Below are 14,840 nucleotides of genomic sequence, written 5' to 3'. Positions count from 1 at the left end.
ACTATTTATTTTGTGATTATTTAAATTATAGCAAGCATTTTCTTTTATCAGATTTCATTTGAATGTGCATACTATGTTACCATGGTGTTTAATAATAAAGACGATATATTAAAAATTGAAACAAAAGATGAACTTGAAGAATTTCAGATAAACAATGGTTGAATAGCTAACTTGGACCTTAAAGAAATAAGACTAAAAATCTGTCCTTGGCTTCTGCAGTCAAATGATTCAGTAAATTTAAGACATTGCACAGCATTGGAATAAATTATAATTTGAATTACAATTATATTAGAGATGGTTGTAAAATGAAAGTCAGTGTTTTAAATTTGAAATATGCATTCAACAAGATTTTTCCTTTTTCTGTTTCTGCTACTTTTAAAAATCTACACAGAGTGCGCAGTGATGTTTTACCGGAACCCATTTGACACAGCCCCTTTGAACAACCAAAAGAAAAAAAATGAACCTCAGCATTGAGCAATGTGACTTTAAGAGGAAATTAATACGTCAAATTATAATAGAAGTGCTTTTATTTTTCAGAATTCATTACACTCTTAATGGATATGGTTCATTTAGCAGCAAATGCTAACATAAGCATTGACTTCCTTTTTAAAACCCTTTGCTCTCAGCTGTACTAAAATTAGATGATGCTCTTTGAAAACTCACCTAAAAGCCTTAAAAACATGCCCTTTCCGGCATTACTGGAAAATTATTCTTTAGTTGTTCATCTAGTTGCTACCGGTAGTCATCAAGTTAAATTGCTTAGATCAAATTGGGTGAAATATCAAATCAACTCATGCTGCAACTATAAGAATATATCATCAGTTAATGAACTGATGATGCTCAGAAAAAAAATCTTAGGAAATTAATAAATGAATCATATCTTCCTTTCATGTCTGCTGGTTTGATAAAGTTTGGCTGTAGATTTTATGATAGACTCAAGGTGGTACATAAGTTTCTTTCCTCTCAAGCAGCCTCAGAAGACAAGCTCTCAAACAAGTTAAGTATTGATTACTGATGAAACAGAACCATATGTATTTTTGAATGGACCTGGATCACTGTAACTGAGACTCTTCAATTAGAAGCTAGCAGTGTTTAATCAGTAGAATTGCGACATTATAATACAATAAAGTGAAAAAAAAATTATAAAAAATAAATCTATGGGGTATTTTGAGCTGAAACTTCACAGACACATTCAGGGGACACCTTAGACTTATATTACATCTTTTAAAAACATGTTCTTCGGCACCTTTAAAAGAAAAAGTATGCTTGCAAAGGAAGGGTGCATATTAGGAATCCTAGCAGAGTGATAGCTGCAGTGTAGAATTACAACAGTAATGCATATTAAAGAGGTGATGAGCAGCGCTGGCATTTTAATTTGCAGCAGCCTAACGTTTTGTTTCAATGCAGACTGCTGTGCGGCAGTTTGACAGGTCTTGATTTTGGCAGTCTTGCTGCAAAAATAATTTTTTTATGCAGTCCGGACACATTTATCAATCTTAGACAAAGGTTTAATACTTATTCTCATTTTGAGGGAAAATAAATGATAATAAGATGAACAAAAATGTTAATGTCCTGTATTAGATATGTATTACAGTCAGTCAAATCATTTATCAGATCCCATTCCCATGGAATCCCATTCTCGCTGAGCCAAGAGAGGAAGTCTCTTTTATACATTTGTAACATACTTTCTGTCCATATTATGCTTGTTTTTATGATGGAAATGTTTTATGTAATAGGCTCAGAAAAGGTCAAAAGGGTATTTCAACATGGAATGTTTCAGAAAAGTGCAGACGGATGCTCAGATCAAAGACCATGCATATATATACACATCACATGATCAAAGAATCTAGACTTACCCAAAAAGTGCACAGTAGAAACACAATAGAACTAAAAATCATATGATTAGCTTAGATCAAGGGTATTCAATTAAAGTTCCAAGAGGTCCAGTCTCTTTATCTCCTTCCCAGCGGAGGTCTGGACAATTCTTTTTGGAACAGTTATACATTTCCATAGGGGCAGCCATAGTACTTTGTAAAAGAAAAATCCTAAACACTCAAAATAGTCAAAGATTAGAATCTTGGGCCCTGAGAGCCAAAGCAGGGATGTCTAATAATTTTTAACAATATTTACAAAAAAAAGTAAATATTTCTCCCAACTGGATATGAATATAAAAAGGTTAGATCAGATGTTTTATCAGACTATTTATATTATTATTTTTATTTACATTTAGTCACCTATGTGTAAGCACATAAAAGGCCTTGGGAATGAGAAAACATACCTCTTAAGAAAAATATGGACAATTTTTATATTTTGCTCAAAGTAATAAACTATTAAACCAAACACTGTATATAATCTAATAATCAATACTCTCATCATGAGCACAAAACAAAGTTAACTAGTAATTTCAAAGATTTGTCTTCCCTTTGCCATCTCTAAATAATTTTCCAAATTACAAACATTGTTTATTATGAAATGCTCTTAATATGCTGATTAATAATGCTAAATGTAGCTATGAGGAAAAACAAAACATCTAAAAGGTGCCAAGCTTTAAATTGTCATAAACCTGGTTTAGTTAAACATTTGGGGCCCTATAATACACCCGGCGCAATGCGACGCAAGGCGCAGCGCAAGTGTGTTTGCTAGTTTGTGTCCGGCACCGTTCGTGTTTCCCGTTCAGCGCCAGGTCCTTAAATTAGTAAATGCATTTGCGCCAGTTAGTGCGCCCATGGGCGTGCTGGTCTAAAAAAGAGGTGTGTTCAGGCACATTGCCGGCGCACTGCTATTTTAAGGAGCTGAAAATAGACTGCGCCATAGACCAACTCAAACCTGGTCTAAAGTCAATGGCGCAATATTTTTTTGTTAGAGCGCGTTGGTAGAAACTGTGCCTCTGGGTGCGTCCACAGTGCGCGTTGACTTTGCTTATTACACACAGGGATCACACAAACATGCCAAATATTAAAAACAAAAGGATTACAGTGTAAAAGAATATTATTGTGTAGGCTACATAAATATAAAAATGTAATGATGAATAGTCATTGCGTGTATTAGAATTAGGCTACCTATTTTCAATTCAGCCTATTAATAGTTATAATGATGAACGAAATTGGCTAATTGAACAATCGTGCCAATACACGCACATATATATTAACTGACTCATCGCGCGGAGCTATTTGAAAGCCTGCATTTGCAAGCCCGCTTTAACTTCGCTCACTCGCAGATCGGTTTCTTCACTTGAAAAGCGTTCAGCTTTTCCGCCAACAAATTCCACCATGTAAAAAGCAATCCGCCATGGCGCGAGCGCATCTCACTCTTAAAGGGAATAGGATATGACACTCTGATTGGTTTATTGAACATTACGCCCATTACTCATTAAGAGAATAGGGACAACCCATTTCAAAAATGCACCCCGACCGTTTTTCTGTCGTTAAAATAGCAAAAGTGGATTTGGACACGCCCTGAGTGCACCTGAACCTTGCGCTTTACACTTTGCGTTTAGACCGTTAAAATAGGACCCTTGGAGTCATCTGTACGACAGATTGCATTTCCTGCATTCTCGTTTTGTGCAGCGTTTTAGCAAAAGTATATACTTTGCTGCTCACCGTGTTTCTGCTACTGTTGTTAAAATAACTGCATCATCTGCAGTTCTTTACATCTTTAGCAGAAGAGGGAAGCAACGTGCATTTAGTAGAAAGGGATTGAATGATGCGTGTTTGGCTCTAGATAAAAATATTAGATGATGTAGTGCCGAAAGATAATTACCATACACAACCCCGAGTGCTTGTGGTGTGTACCACTCCATTGTTTTCATGCACTGCTTACTTTTTCATGCTAGTCGATGAGTTGATTCAACTCCACAGCAACTACATAAATGTATCCACTAATCCATCAGAAATGTCCAGATGCATTATAAAAGTTGTAACTTCTTCCTGAGTCTCTCCATCAGTGTCCGACTCCAGTTTGAACAATGTAAGGCTGAACACCGTTACTGACAATTGTCATTTTGGCTGCGTGAGATTCTCCAGCTTTGTTGTTATTGAGCAACCGAAGCACGAGCTGTTAAAGCTCCGCCCTCTTCTGGAAAGGGGGCCAGGAGCAGCAGCTGATTTGCATTTAAAGGGACACACACAAAAACGGCATGTTTTTGCTCACACCCATATAGGGGGAAATTTGACAAGCTATAATAAATGATCCGTGGGGTATTTTGAGCTGAAACTTCACAGACACATTCTGGGGACAAGAGAGACTTGTATTACATCTTGTAAAAGGTGCATTATAGGTCCCCTTTAAACTGTAGAAATGGTAAAATGGCGCAAATGTCCAACCGTCCGGATGGAACCAAGCATTATATTGACAATTCTGATGTTGTTCGAAATCGTGAAGAAGTCAGATTAGTAGGTTGAGAATTGAGAATTTCCACAACATTTTGCAACACATAATAAATCACGGTCAGAAAACTAATCAGCCTAACGTACAGCTCTAGTTAACAAGATGATGGATTGTTAGTATAATGCTGTCCTACACCTTCCTCTGTGACATTCTGCATCTATGCATACTTACACACTGCTTTCCCATTCAGTGGAAATAAGACATTGATGAATGAGCAGTAAGTGTGGCTCGCTTGCATGAGAGTAAATGAACATGTTAAAAAGAGACATTAAGATTTGAATTGAAAAATGATAGAGTGACATAACAGTGCTAGATACTAAAGATTATCACATAGCTAGATAGAATGTTAGATAGAATGACAAACACAGAGAAAGAGATAGATATAGAAATAGAGATAGATATGAATGAAATATACTATATATACAGACTATACACAGACTATAGAGTAGAAAAATGACCTTATGTTCATTTATAATGTATTCATCCGCCATACTTGTGTTCTCTTGGAGAACTGTTGGCTATATAAGAATAAATATAGAGAGATGGAGAGAGTTTGTTTTTCTGTTTATGATTTAACGCCATGCGAGCTACCTTGGCTATATTCATGGTGAGAACAAGATTTTATATAAATAAAAAGGGGAAAAAATTGTTTTTTAAATTTGATCTTAGATAAAAATTCTAAAACTAAATCAGGCCTTACTTCGTTAAAAATCTTTTCATAAAAGTCAACAGAAAAATAAAGAGTTCTAACAAATTTCAACCTAACACAATCCATCAAATTATGCTTCAATGATAATGGATTCTGGCACAAAGGGCATAAAGGAGGATATTCATTAACAGAAACATAAGGGTTAGTCTGGAGTGCCCTATTCATCAGCGTGTGTAAATAATATGATCCCTGTGATTTTCAAACTGGACACAACGTTTTGCACCAATCACAGGTTTGATTTTATATAGTTTGTTTGTTGTACATTTATCCCATTCAGTTTGCCATTTCTTACAAATGTAAGTATTTATAATAGGTCTGAGGTCTTGGAATTGGGAATATGTAATACCACAATGCCCAAAAAATAACTTTAAAATTCTGTGCCTCCAAGGACTGCAAACTATTTAAAATTTCCACAGATTGCTGGGTGTTCAAATTTGGAAAATGCCAGAGACTTATGACGAGTTTGAGTCTATCATTAATAGGAAATTTCGCTGCCGAGACGTTTTAATATGGTGCAATGCCAAAATGATATAATTGGCTTCTGCAGTGAAAACAGAAGGAATGAGGAATCTGTACTCCACTTTTCTGATGACTGACCACAAAGCCAGATGAAACATGTTCTTCAGTCTTTGACCCGTCTATATAAATTGATGGAAAACTTTCTCTGATACTTAAAAATTGTTTGTGGTTATCATTTGGATGGGTTTGAGATTTTTTTGTTTCTTGTTAAATCCATGATTATGACTGTTTTTTTTTTTATATTCCAAGGGGGAATACTACAAAAGCGTGTCTGGCTCAGTACATTTAAATCAACTTTTATATTTTCCAGGTGGGGTTTAATCCGCAGTCCGAAGGGACAAATACTCCTTGTTTTTTTTGTCATACAATATAGAGAACTGAGGTAATAAAAAAAAAAAAACTGCTTGGTAAGATGGATTATTTTTGAGATGGAGAAAGTGAAAGATAAAGCGAGAGATATGTAGATATATAGTGAGAAAGAGAAATGGTGAGAGAGAGAGAGAGAGAGAGAGATCAGTAGACAGACAGAGATAAATTCTATGAAGGAAATATACTATATATACACACTATGAATAGACAACAGAGAAGGAAATAACCATTTTATGTTCATTTATATTGTATCAATCCATCATATTTGTTATCCGTTTCATTTAATTGCAACTGTTTTTTTGGAGAACTGACTCAGACCAAGTGACGTACCAAACCATTCCTATTTAATCAAATCTCTATACTGAGAACAGAGAGACAGAGCTGTGCAGTTGATTATGTAATATCAATAAAGAATGTTGGCCATATAAAAATAAGAAGAGGTCCATAATCAGATTCAATGATCAGTTGATTAACAGATAGAGAATCACAACTATGCTAAACTACAGAGCAATATCCTCAAATCTGAGAATTTAAAGTATTGCTATAGACCTATATATAACAGTGGTGAAGAGTGTACTAATGTGGAACATAAATAATAGCAAAAGTGCAGAGGCAGATCCATTGATGGCTGCAAAATGGAAGTCATGTAATCATGGACAGACACAGAGAGAATACCATGTCAGGACAACTTAATAAGCTCTTCAGCAGGTGAGATGAATGAAGCGCTGCTCTCTAATTCAATACTGTCAGCGACATGGACAATGAATTCATTACACAACTCTAATACCAACAGAGCCCAGCTTTCAGGGTTAATTTGAACATTAAATGTAGCCTGCGCCAAGAACGCCATGTTCGGGAAAATGAAATGCAGAATAAAAGTAACAAGGACCCTGTTTTTGTGCCTCGGCTATGTATTAAACAAATATGCACCGGCAGATGAAAAGTAATAAGCCTGGCGGAAGATAAAATGCCTTAGGACTAAATTTGGTCTAGCACTATATCCTAATTCAAATGATCAACATGAGCAGGAAGGGAATGTGGGGTGACAAGTTTTTTTCTGTTTCTAGCCTCTAAAAACCAAGCACTGAATGGGTGATGACGCGAGAGTGTGGAAAAGATTAAAATGAGCGCTTTTGTCAATCTGCAACCTTAATAAAGTAATAATGGGGTTCTTAGTATATTCACCATGAAAGCTCTGGGAAAAATTAAATCCTTTCAGAATAAAAGAGTGAGTGATCCGCTAATGGACTTTGAAGAGGACACCTTCTGCTGAGCGATGCCCTGATCTGAAAAAAAGTGAGAAAACAGACACACCCGTCCATCTGAAATGGATTCAGCAAATGTACTGCTTCATTCACGGTCACCAAAAAATAAAAAATAAAAGCATATATTATATATATATATATATATATATATATATATATATATATATATATATATATATATATATATATATATATATATATATATATATATATATATATTTTGGCATCAGATTTAATGATCTTTCATTAAGTATTCTTAGAGATACATTTATATGGTGCCTTTACTCATCTTCATTTAGCAGATGCTTTGCAATCTATTTCCTCTAACTGCAGCAACAGTGCTATGTAAATGATTGGGGTTAAGTGTCTTTCTCTTAAGTGCCTTTGAAATGAAATGTTGTGGCTCTGAGAAATGTTTCACATTTTGCAAGAGGTCTCGGTTCAACTCTTGCTCTAATTACCTTTTTTTTCTCCCTTCAAATATACTAATTAAAACTGCATTGTTCAGCAGTTCATTGGGGGGCAAAAAGTCTGAGATCACATTGAAAATCTGGAATTCACAAATTTTAACCTGTAAATAAATAAAGGATTTTGATTCATTTAGAATAAATAAACATTATAACTTAATCAAAAATATTTTGGACTATTTATAGGTCGCTAATCAAAAGCAAATGTGTGGATAACAAAACAAAATAACAAAATACTAAGAAAAAAAAAAAGGGTATTCTAATAATATAATAATAAATTGTATTACTTGTATTAGTTTAGAAAAATGCATAATACATTTTTGGACAGTGGTATATCCGTTTGCACATTATTTTTCAATTTCAATGTAATGTAGAGCAGACGAATGAGCGATGGAGTAGAAGTGTGTGTCAGAGGATTTTGGATTCAGTGTGAAATTACCTATTAGTTTAATGCAGCTGAGTCAGTCGCAGGGGGGGCTGAAATAAAAGCCCAACTAAATAGGGTCTACAATCAATGCCATTTTAAAAAAAGGCATGAGGCTAATTTTAAAAAGAAAATTTGATGACATTCAGTTGCATTCACCGAGTCAGGAAAGGGGACTGGGTCGAAGCAGACGTGTTTCATGACACATACCCTGAAAGCAGCCAGGATTATGCGAGTGACCTTCTCTTTGACAGACTCTTGAAGGATGTCGGAAAGCGCCGGTACCACGTTGTAGCGCCGCAGCTGTTCGCAGAGTTGCGGGCTGAATGCCAGGAGCCACACGCAGAAGATCATCTGATACTGCAGCTGGAAGCCACACTTATTGCTCAGCACTGCCGTGATGCTGAAAGATGCACAGATAAGAAAAGATGAAGTTAGTACACAGTGGGGCCTCTCACCCCTAATGGTCTGCTGAGAGGATGCTCTTCACAAAGTTAGTCCTGATGGTTTGATGGGCAAGAAGGGGGGAAATGACAGTCCGCATTTTTGTGATGTATAATGAGAGCATTACATGAAAGAAATTTTACTTGAGAGGCAAGAAAAAGAAAATTATCTTCAGAGAAGCCTCATTATCCTTTTTTTTACTCTGTCTGTACCCTAGCAAACAAAAGAACCTTCATGATCACAGGCTAAAACCTGCTAGGACAATGAGAGATGCTTTCTTGTTCTACAAGATGTTCTTCAATACGGCAAGGGACGAGGAACATAAAAGCTGGTAGAGCACAACTGTGCTAATTGTGTGCGTTAAGCATCAAAACAAATAAAAATAAAAAAATAAAGAAACACTTGCACTTCTTTTGAACAATCCATTTACATAACTTTTCCATGAACTTTCCAGTTGTTGTTGTTCAAGACAATTGGTTACAGATTTCACTTAAAAGGAGCAGTTCCTAGCCAACAAAACATTTTAATTAATATAACACACACCGTTCAAAAGTTTGATGTCAATACAGTTTATTACTTTTATTCTGCAATGATGCATAAACTGATCAAAAGTGAAAGCAAAGACATGGGTCATTGACGAATAAGGTTTTTAAAATGTAAAACATAATGGAGATAATAAAACCTCAAAATTAATTTTAAATGTTAACAATGTGATTAAAGGGTTAGTTCACCCAAAAATGAAAATTCTGTCATTTATCACTTACCCTCATGTTGTTTCACACCCGTAAGACCTTCGTTTATCTTCGGAACACAAATTAGGATATCTTAGTTGAAATCCGATGTCTCCGTGAGGCCTCCATAGGGAGCAATGACATTTCCTATCTCAAGATCCATAAAGGTAGTAAAAACATATTTAAATCGGTTCATGTGAGTACAGTGGTTCAATATTAATATTATAAATATTAATATTTTATTAAAAAACAAAATAACGACTTGTTTAGTGATGGCCGATTTCAAAACAATGCATGAAGCATCGGAGCATAAACGAATCAGTGTGTCGAATCATGATTCAGATCCCGTGTCAAACTGCCAACGGCTGAAATCACGTGACTTGGGCGCTCCGAACAGCAGATTCGATACATAGATTCACTGTGCTCCGATGCTTCCTGAAGCAGTGTTTTGAAATCAGCCATCACTAAATAAGTCGTTATTTTGTTATGTTTGGCACTCCAAAAATATTCTCGTCGCTTTATAATATTAATATTGAACCACTGATTTAAATATGTTTTTAGTACCTTTATGGATCTTGAGAGAGGAAATGACATTGTTTCCTATGGATTTGAACTAAAATATCTTAATTTGTGTTCCGAAGATTAACAAAGGTCTTACGGATGTGGAACGACATGAGGGTGAGTAATGACAGAATTTTCATGTTTGGGTGAACTAACCCTTTAAGTGTATTTGTATAAAATAAAACAAAACAAAATAATATCATTAAATACTATTTAATACAATACTGTTATATAATCAGTTTTTTCCAGGACTAGAAATCACATCAGCCAGATTTCCATAACTACTATGGCCACTTAATAACTTGCATGTATTGTCTACTACTGTATGTGCAATATCACCCAAAACAAGACCTACATATAAGTGTGAAAATGAGCATTACCAGTTCACTCCGTCGGCCTCCACCCAGGCGAATCTGTATTCATTCACTCTCAGCATCAGTTGCAGGCAACCAGCGACGCACTGAACATACTGGGAGCTCTGAGGATCCGAAGGAAAAATACACATACACGACACACACACACGCACAAATTAGCATGCACACAAACACAAAACAACAACATGATCAGAACACGAAGAAGAGAACAGTTCAGAGAAGCAGGGAAATGGATGCATGGAATAAGCCTGTCCTTTTCAGGTACTAGCAAAAGAACACAATGAAACTAGGCTGCTCAAGCAGCATTTACACTCTCTGTAATTTTGCATTCACTTATGCACGTGCAGTACTGTTCTGACTTTTAAAAACGCCTTTTGGGTAACATGCTGGATCAAAGAGACAATCCCACAATGCAGCAGAGAGAAAGCAGCAGCCTTGAAACCTGGACAGAGTGAGTGAATCATAGAGAGGATGTTAGAGGAAATGTGGCTGAGAGAAGAGAAGAGACTCAGTCATTAACTGGGGGAGATGATGCTGTATATCAGCACCATATGCATAAAAGCAGAGTGGTCCGGAAAATAGAAAAGACAGGGAGGCAGGTCATGTAGAATAGCAAAGTAGAGACATCTTAAGTGCCATGAGAGGAAATTGAATTAAAATTTGTGCCCGCTTGCATTGCGCCAGTAGATTTTGACTCGCCACACATGATGAAAAGAAAAAGGAAATTCTTTCAAATGAACCCTAAAAAGCGCAAAAAGAAATGAAAGAGGAAGATTGCTATAGTGCAAGACAAAAGCCTTCTGGTGGTCCTTTCAATCTATCAATTCTAGTGGTGTATCTCAGAAAGAAAAAAAAAGAAAAGCAGCTGAAATATTGGAATTATGACCAAAGTCACTGGCAAGAGAGGAAAGAATCTTTGTAAAAAAGCTTATAGATGGACACAGACAAAAAAGGTGTTGTGTTAGGGAAGTGCAGCTGTAGGAAAAAGTGAAAAGATTCACAGTGGATATGAATGGAAAAAAAAGCAGTGGACAAGAAACAGCATGTGCTGCATCTCGAAAAAGAGAGGGGTGAAGATCTTAGCCTCTGAAAGGGGATGGAGGCTCGTTCACACAGCTGCACATCCGCCGCCTCCATCCGTGAAATACTCACTTCACTGGGGGAGATGGTCCCTGTTCCAGGTTCAGCACCTGTACCATGTAGTTTCTAACAACAACAACAAAAAAAAAAAGATAGAAAGAAAACAAATCTGTGATTTTGGGCCTCTTGTTGTAGCGAACTTGAGCTGTATGCTTGGACAATGATGGCAGGAATATAGATGATTCCTGCGTGAGTGAAACGGCTTGTTCGTGACAGGCAATTGTCTAAAATTTTGTGGTAGAGTGGCCCTGAATTCATTTCGATCTCAGCGGCACTGCAAAACTAAATGCTTAAGCCTGTTACAATTTGAGCCGAGTCACAATTCGGGTAAAAAAAAGACCCACAACAGCCACGTAAAATGAAAACAAGACATAATTAAACTGTTATTTATAATCATTTATGACTTAGAATAGACAATATTTTTTATCTGATTCACTGAAAATGTTTATTCACAGCTTTTGCAGCTTAGCTACAATGAACCAAATTTATGGAGTGCACTCTGAATGGACTAATAAACACAAACTGCTTTGAGAGGTCTTCTATTTATGATTTTCAACATTCATTAATTCAGAGGGCCCTCAGGCTAAAATATGAAACTCAATGCAAATTGCAACATCCTATTACTGTAAGGTGATTTGTAGTGGAACTGAAAATGAAAGCTGGACTCTGTAAATAGATGCATTAAAGCCAGAATCCACTACAAAACAACTAGCATGAATTATTGACTTTACAACTAATACCTTGAATAAATTTTCTGTAATGTCTTAATAGTTTGTTCACTTTGAAGGTATTTCCATAGATTATATTATCCATTCATTATTGATATATTTAATAAGAACATAAAAAACATTTTTTAAAAATTCATATAAAAGTCATAACAGTCATGTTTTCATTCACTCTTTTCATTTCGCATTTAATGCAGTACTTTATATCAGGGTTATAAACTCTGCTGAAGTGCATCACTGTGCCTTTCACTTAAGCTCAGAAATGTATTCTAAAGCCATTATATTGTTTTTCTAATAACAAGCAATTGAAAAACATATTGAAAGTGGTGTACTCTATGGTTCAAAAGTTTAAGGTCAGTATGTTATTTTTTATTTAATTTTGACAGTAAAGAATTTTACATTGTTACAAAGAGGTTCTATTTTAAATAAACTCCATCTTTTTTCACTCTGATAAGAAATGTTTCTTGCGCAGCAAATCAGCATATCAGAATGATTTCTGAAGGATCAAGTGACACTAAGTACTGGAGTAATGATGCTGAAAATTCAGCTTTGCCATCATAAGAACAAATTAAATTTTAAAATATATTAATATAGAAAAATTTAAATTGTAACAATTTTTTACAATATTACTATATTTGCTGCAGCTTTAATCAAATAAATGCAGCCTTGGTCAGCGATATACACTTCTTAAATCATTAAAATCTTTAAAAATGATTTTGTGTATCAGGTAGTGTATATCAGTAGTGGGGACACATTTGTTTAATTTTTTTTGTGTTTTCACTGGAACACATAACAAGGCATTGAAATGTGACCAATTTGAGCTATGATGGTGGGAATATAATCTGCCATGGCAAGAAGCGGTGGGGACATGTCCCACCCCCACCCTACTGTAAATGATGCCTACGAGTGAAAACGAGATTCTGAAATGCTGATGCAGACTTCAAATCTTTTATACAATCAAAACACTTGTCCTGTTACTGGTACTGCATGTGAATAGAGGGTCATCTATATTCAAATATGTGCATACAAATAACATCTTTGCAACTTAATGTAAATGGATTCTGGTTCAGGCTTGTGAAACAGGTTTGTCTGAAGGTTATCTAAAATAAAATAAGATTAAGAACACACTCAAATCCAAACAACAAATACATATACTCTCACTGCTTACTAACTAGGGGCAACATGAAGTTTCCAACACCACGCAAATGTTCTGTCTGCACAGTATGCTCTCTGTTATCTGACACATTCACAGCCAAATATCAGAAGACATCTAATGTTTAATGTACAGTTGTGACAAAACATCCTGCCCTTCGCCCGTCTGGTTGACAAACCTATGATATACTGTATATGGAAATAGGGGTGGGTGATATATGACCAAAATCTTATATTACAATACGAGTAATTTTATTTCATTATTACGATCTGTATCACAATAGTTATTTTAATATCACAAAAAACTAATACTAGCCTAACATAAGTAAAAAAAAAAAAAAAAAAGAATAATAATAATAAGAAGAAGAACAAAGAAAATAATTAACACGTACAGGAAAACTAATTACAATAGAACAAAGACACAAATGAAATAGACCTACCTGAAAAACTTCAAGAACTAGAAATAAGAAATACTACATAAATTATGTAAAGTAATCAAATGTATAAAAAACACTGTATAGTTATTTATACATGCGATTTACACTGTGTAAATTAAATATACATTTATTCTTATTAAAGGTGCCCTAGAACTTTTTTTTAAAGATGTAATATAAGTCTAAGGTGTCCCCTGAATATGTCTGTGAAGTTTCACTTCAAAATACCCCATAGATATTTTTATAATTATTTTTTTTAACAGCCTATTTTTGGGCATAATTAGAAACGAGCCGATTTCAGGTTGCGGCCCCTTTAAATCGCGCCCTCTCCGCCCCCTCCCGATCTCTCGACTTTATCACAACATAAAGTTTACACGGCTAATATAACCCTCAAAATGGATCTTTACAAAGTGTTCGTCATGCATACTGAATGCATGCGTCGGATTGTGTGAGTATTGTATTTATTTGGGTGTTTACATTTGATATTGAATGAGTTTGAGGCTGGCTAACTGGCTAACACTACACTGTTGGAGAGATTTTTAAAGAATGAAGTTGTGTTTATGAATTAGACTGCAAGTGTTTAATAATGAAAATAACGACGGCTCTTGTCTCCGTGAATACAGTAAGAAACGATGGTAACTTTAACCACATTTAACAGTACATTAGCAACATGCTAACGAAACATTTAGAAAGAGAGTTTACAAATATCACTAAAAATATCATGTCATCATGGATCATGTCAGTTATTATTGCTCCATCTGCCATTTTTTGCTGTTTTCCTTGCTTGCTTACCTAGTCTGATGATTCAGCTGTGCACATCCAGACGTTCTGCCCTTGTGTAATGCCTCAATCGTGGGCTGGCATATGCAAATATTGGGGCGTACACCCCGACTGTTACGTAACTGTTACGTCGGTGTTATGTTGAGATTCGCCTGTTCTTTGGAGGTCTTTTAAACAAATGAGATTTATATAAGAAGGAGGAAACAATGGAGTTTGAAACTCACTGTATGTCTTTTCCATGTACTGAACTCTTGTTATTTAACTATGCCAATAAAAATTAAATTTTTAATTCTAGGGCACTTTTAAATTTAAAAAAAAAAAAAAAAAAAAAAAAAAAAAGTGATTCAGGCAAGAGCATTG

At 35.3% G+C, this 14,840-nt stretch overlaps 1 protein-coding gene across 2 annotated transcripts in view; it reads right to left on the bottom strand.

Annotated features, from left to right (window-relative positions):
* The window catches only part of atp6v1h (ATPase H+ transporting V1 subunit H), a 51,606-nt gene that overhangs the window by 19,790 nt on the left and 16,976 nt on the right, over window positions 1–14,840 (bottom strand). The window contains exons 7-9 of one of the 2 annotated variants that reach the window (XM_067362631.1): window positions 11,402–11,455; window positions 10,256–10,353; window positions 8,350–8,542 (exon numbers count right to left, since the gene is read on the bottom strand). In XM_067362631.1, the coding sequence (XP_067218732.1) occupies window positions 8,350–8,542; window positions 10,256–10,353; window positions 11,402–11,455 (345 nt within the window). The remainder of the gene's footprint in view (window positions 1–8,349; window positions 8,543–10,255; window positions 10,354–11,401; window positions 11,456–14,840) is intronic. The other variant, XM_067362632.1, reaches the window with a different exon arrangement.

Source organism: Chanodichthys erythropterus, chromosome 16 (genome assembly GCF_024489055.1).
Source record: "Chanodichthys erythropterus isolate Z2021 chromosome 16, ASM2448905v1, whole genome shotgun sequence".
NCBI classification, from domain to species: domain Eukaryota; kingdom Metazoa; phylum Chordata; class Actinopteri; order Cypriniformes; family Xenocyprididae; genus Chanodichthys; species Chanodichthys erythropterus.
The sequence above is the reverse complement of the archived record's forward strand: the minus strand, read 5'-3'. Positions and strand labels throughout refer to the sequence as shown.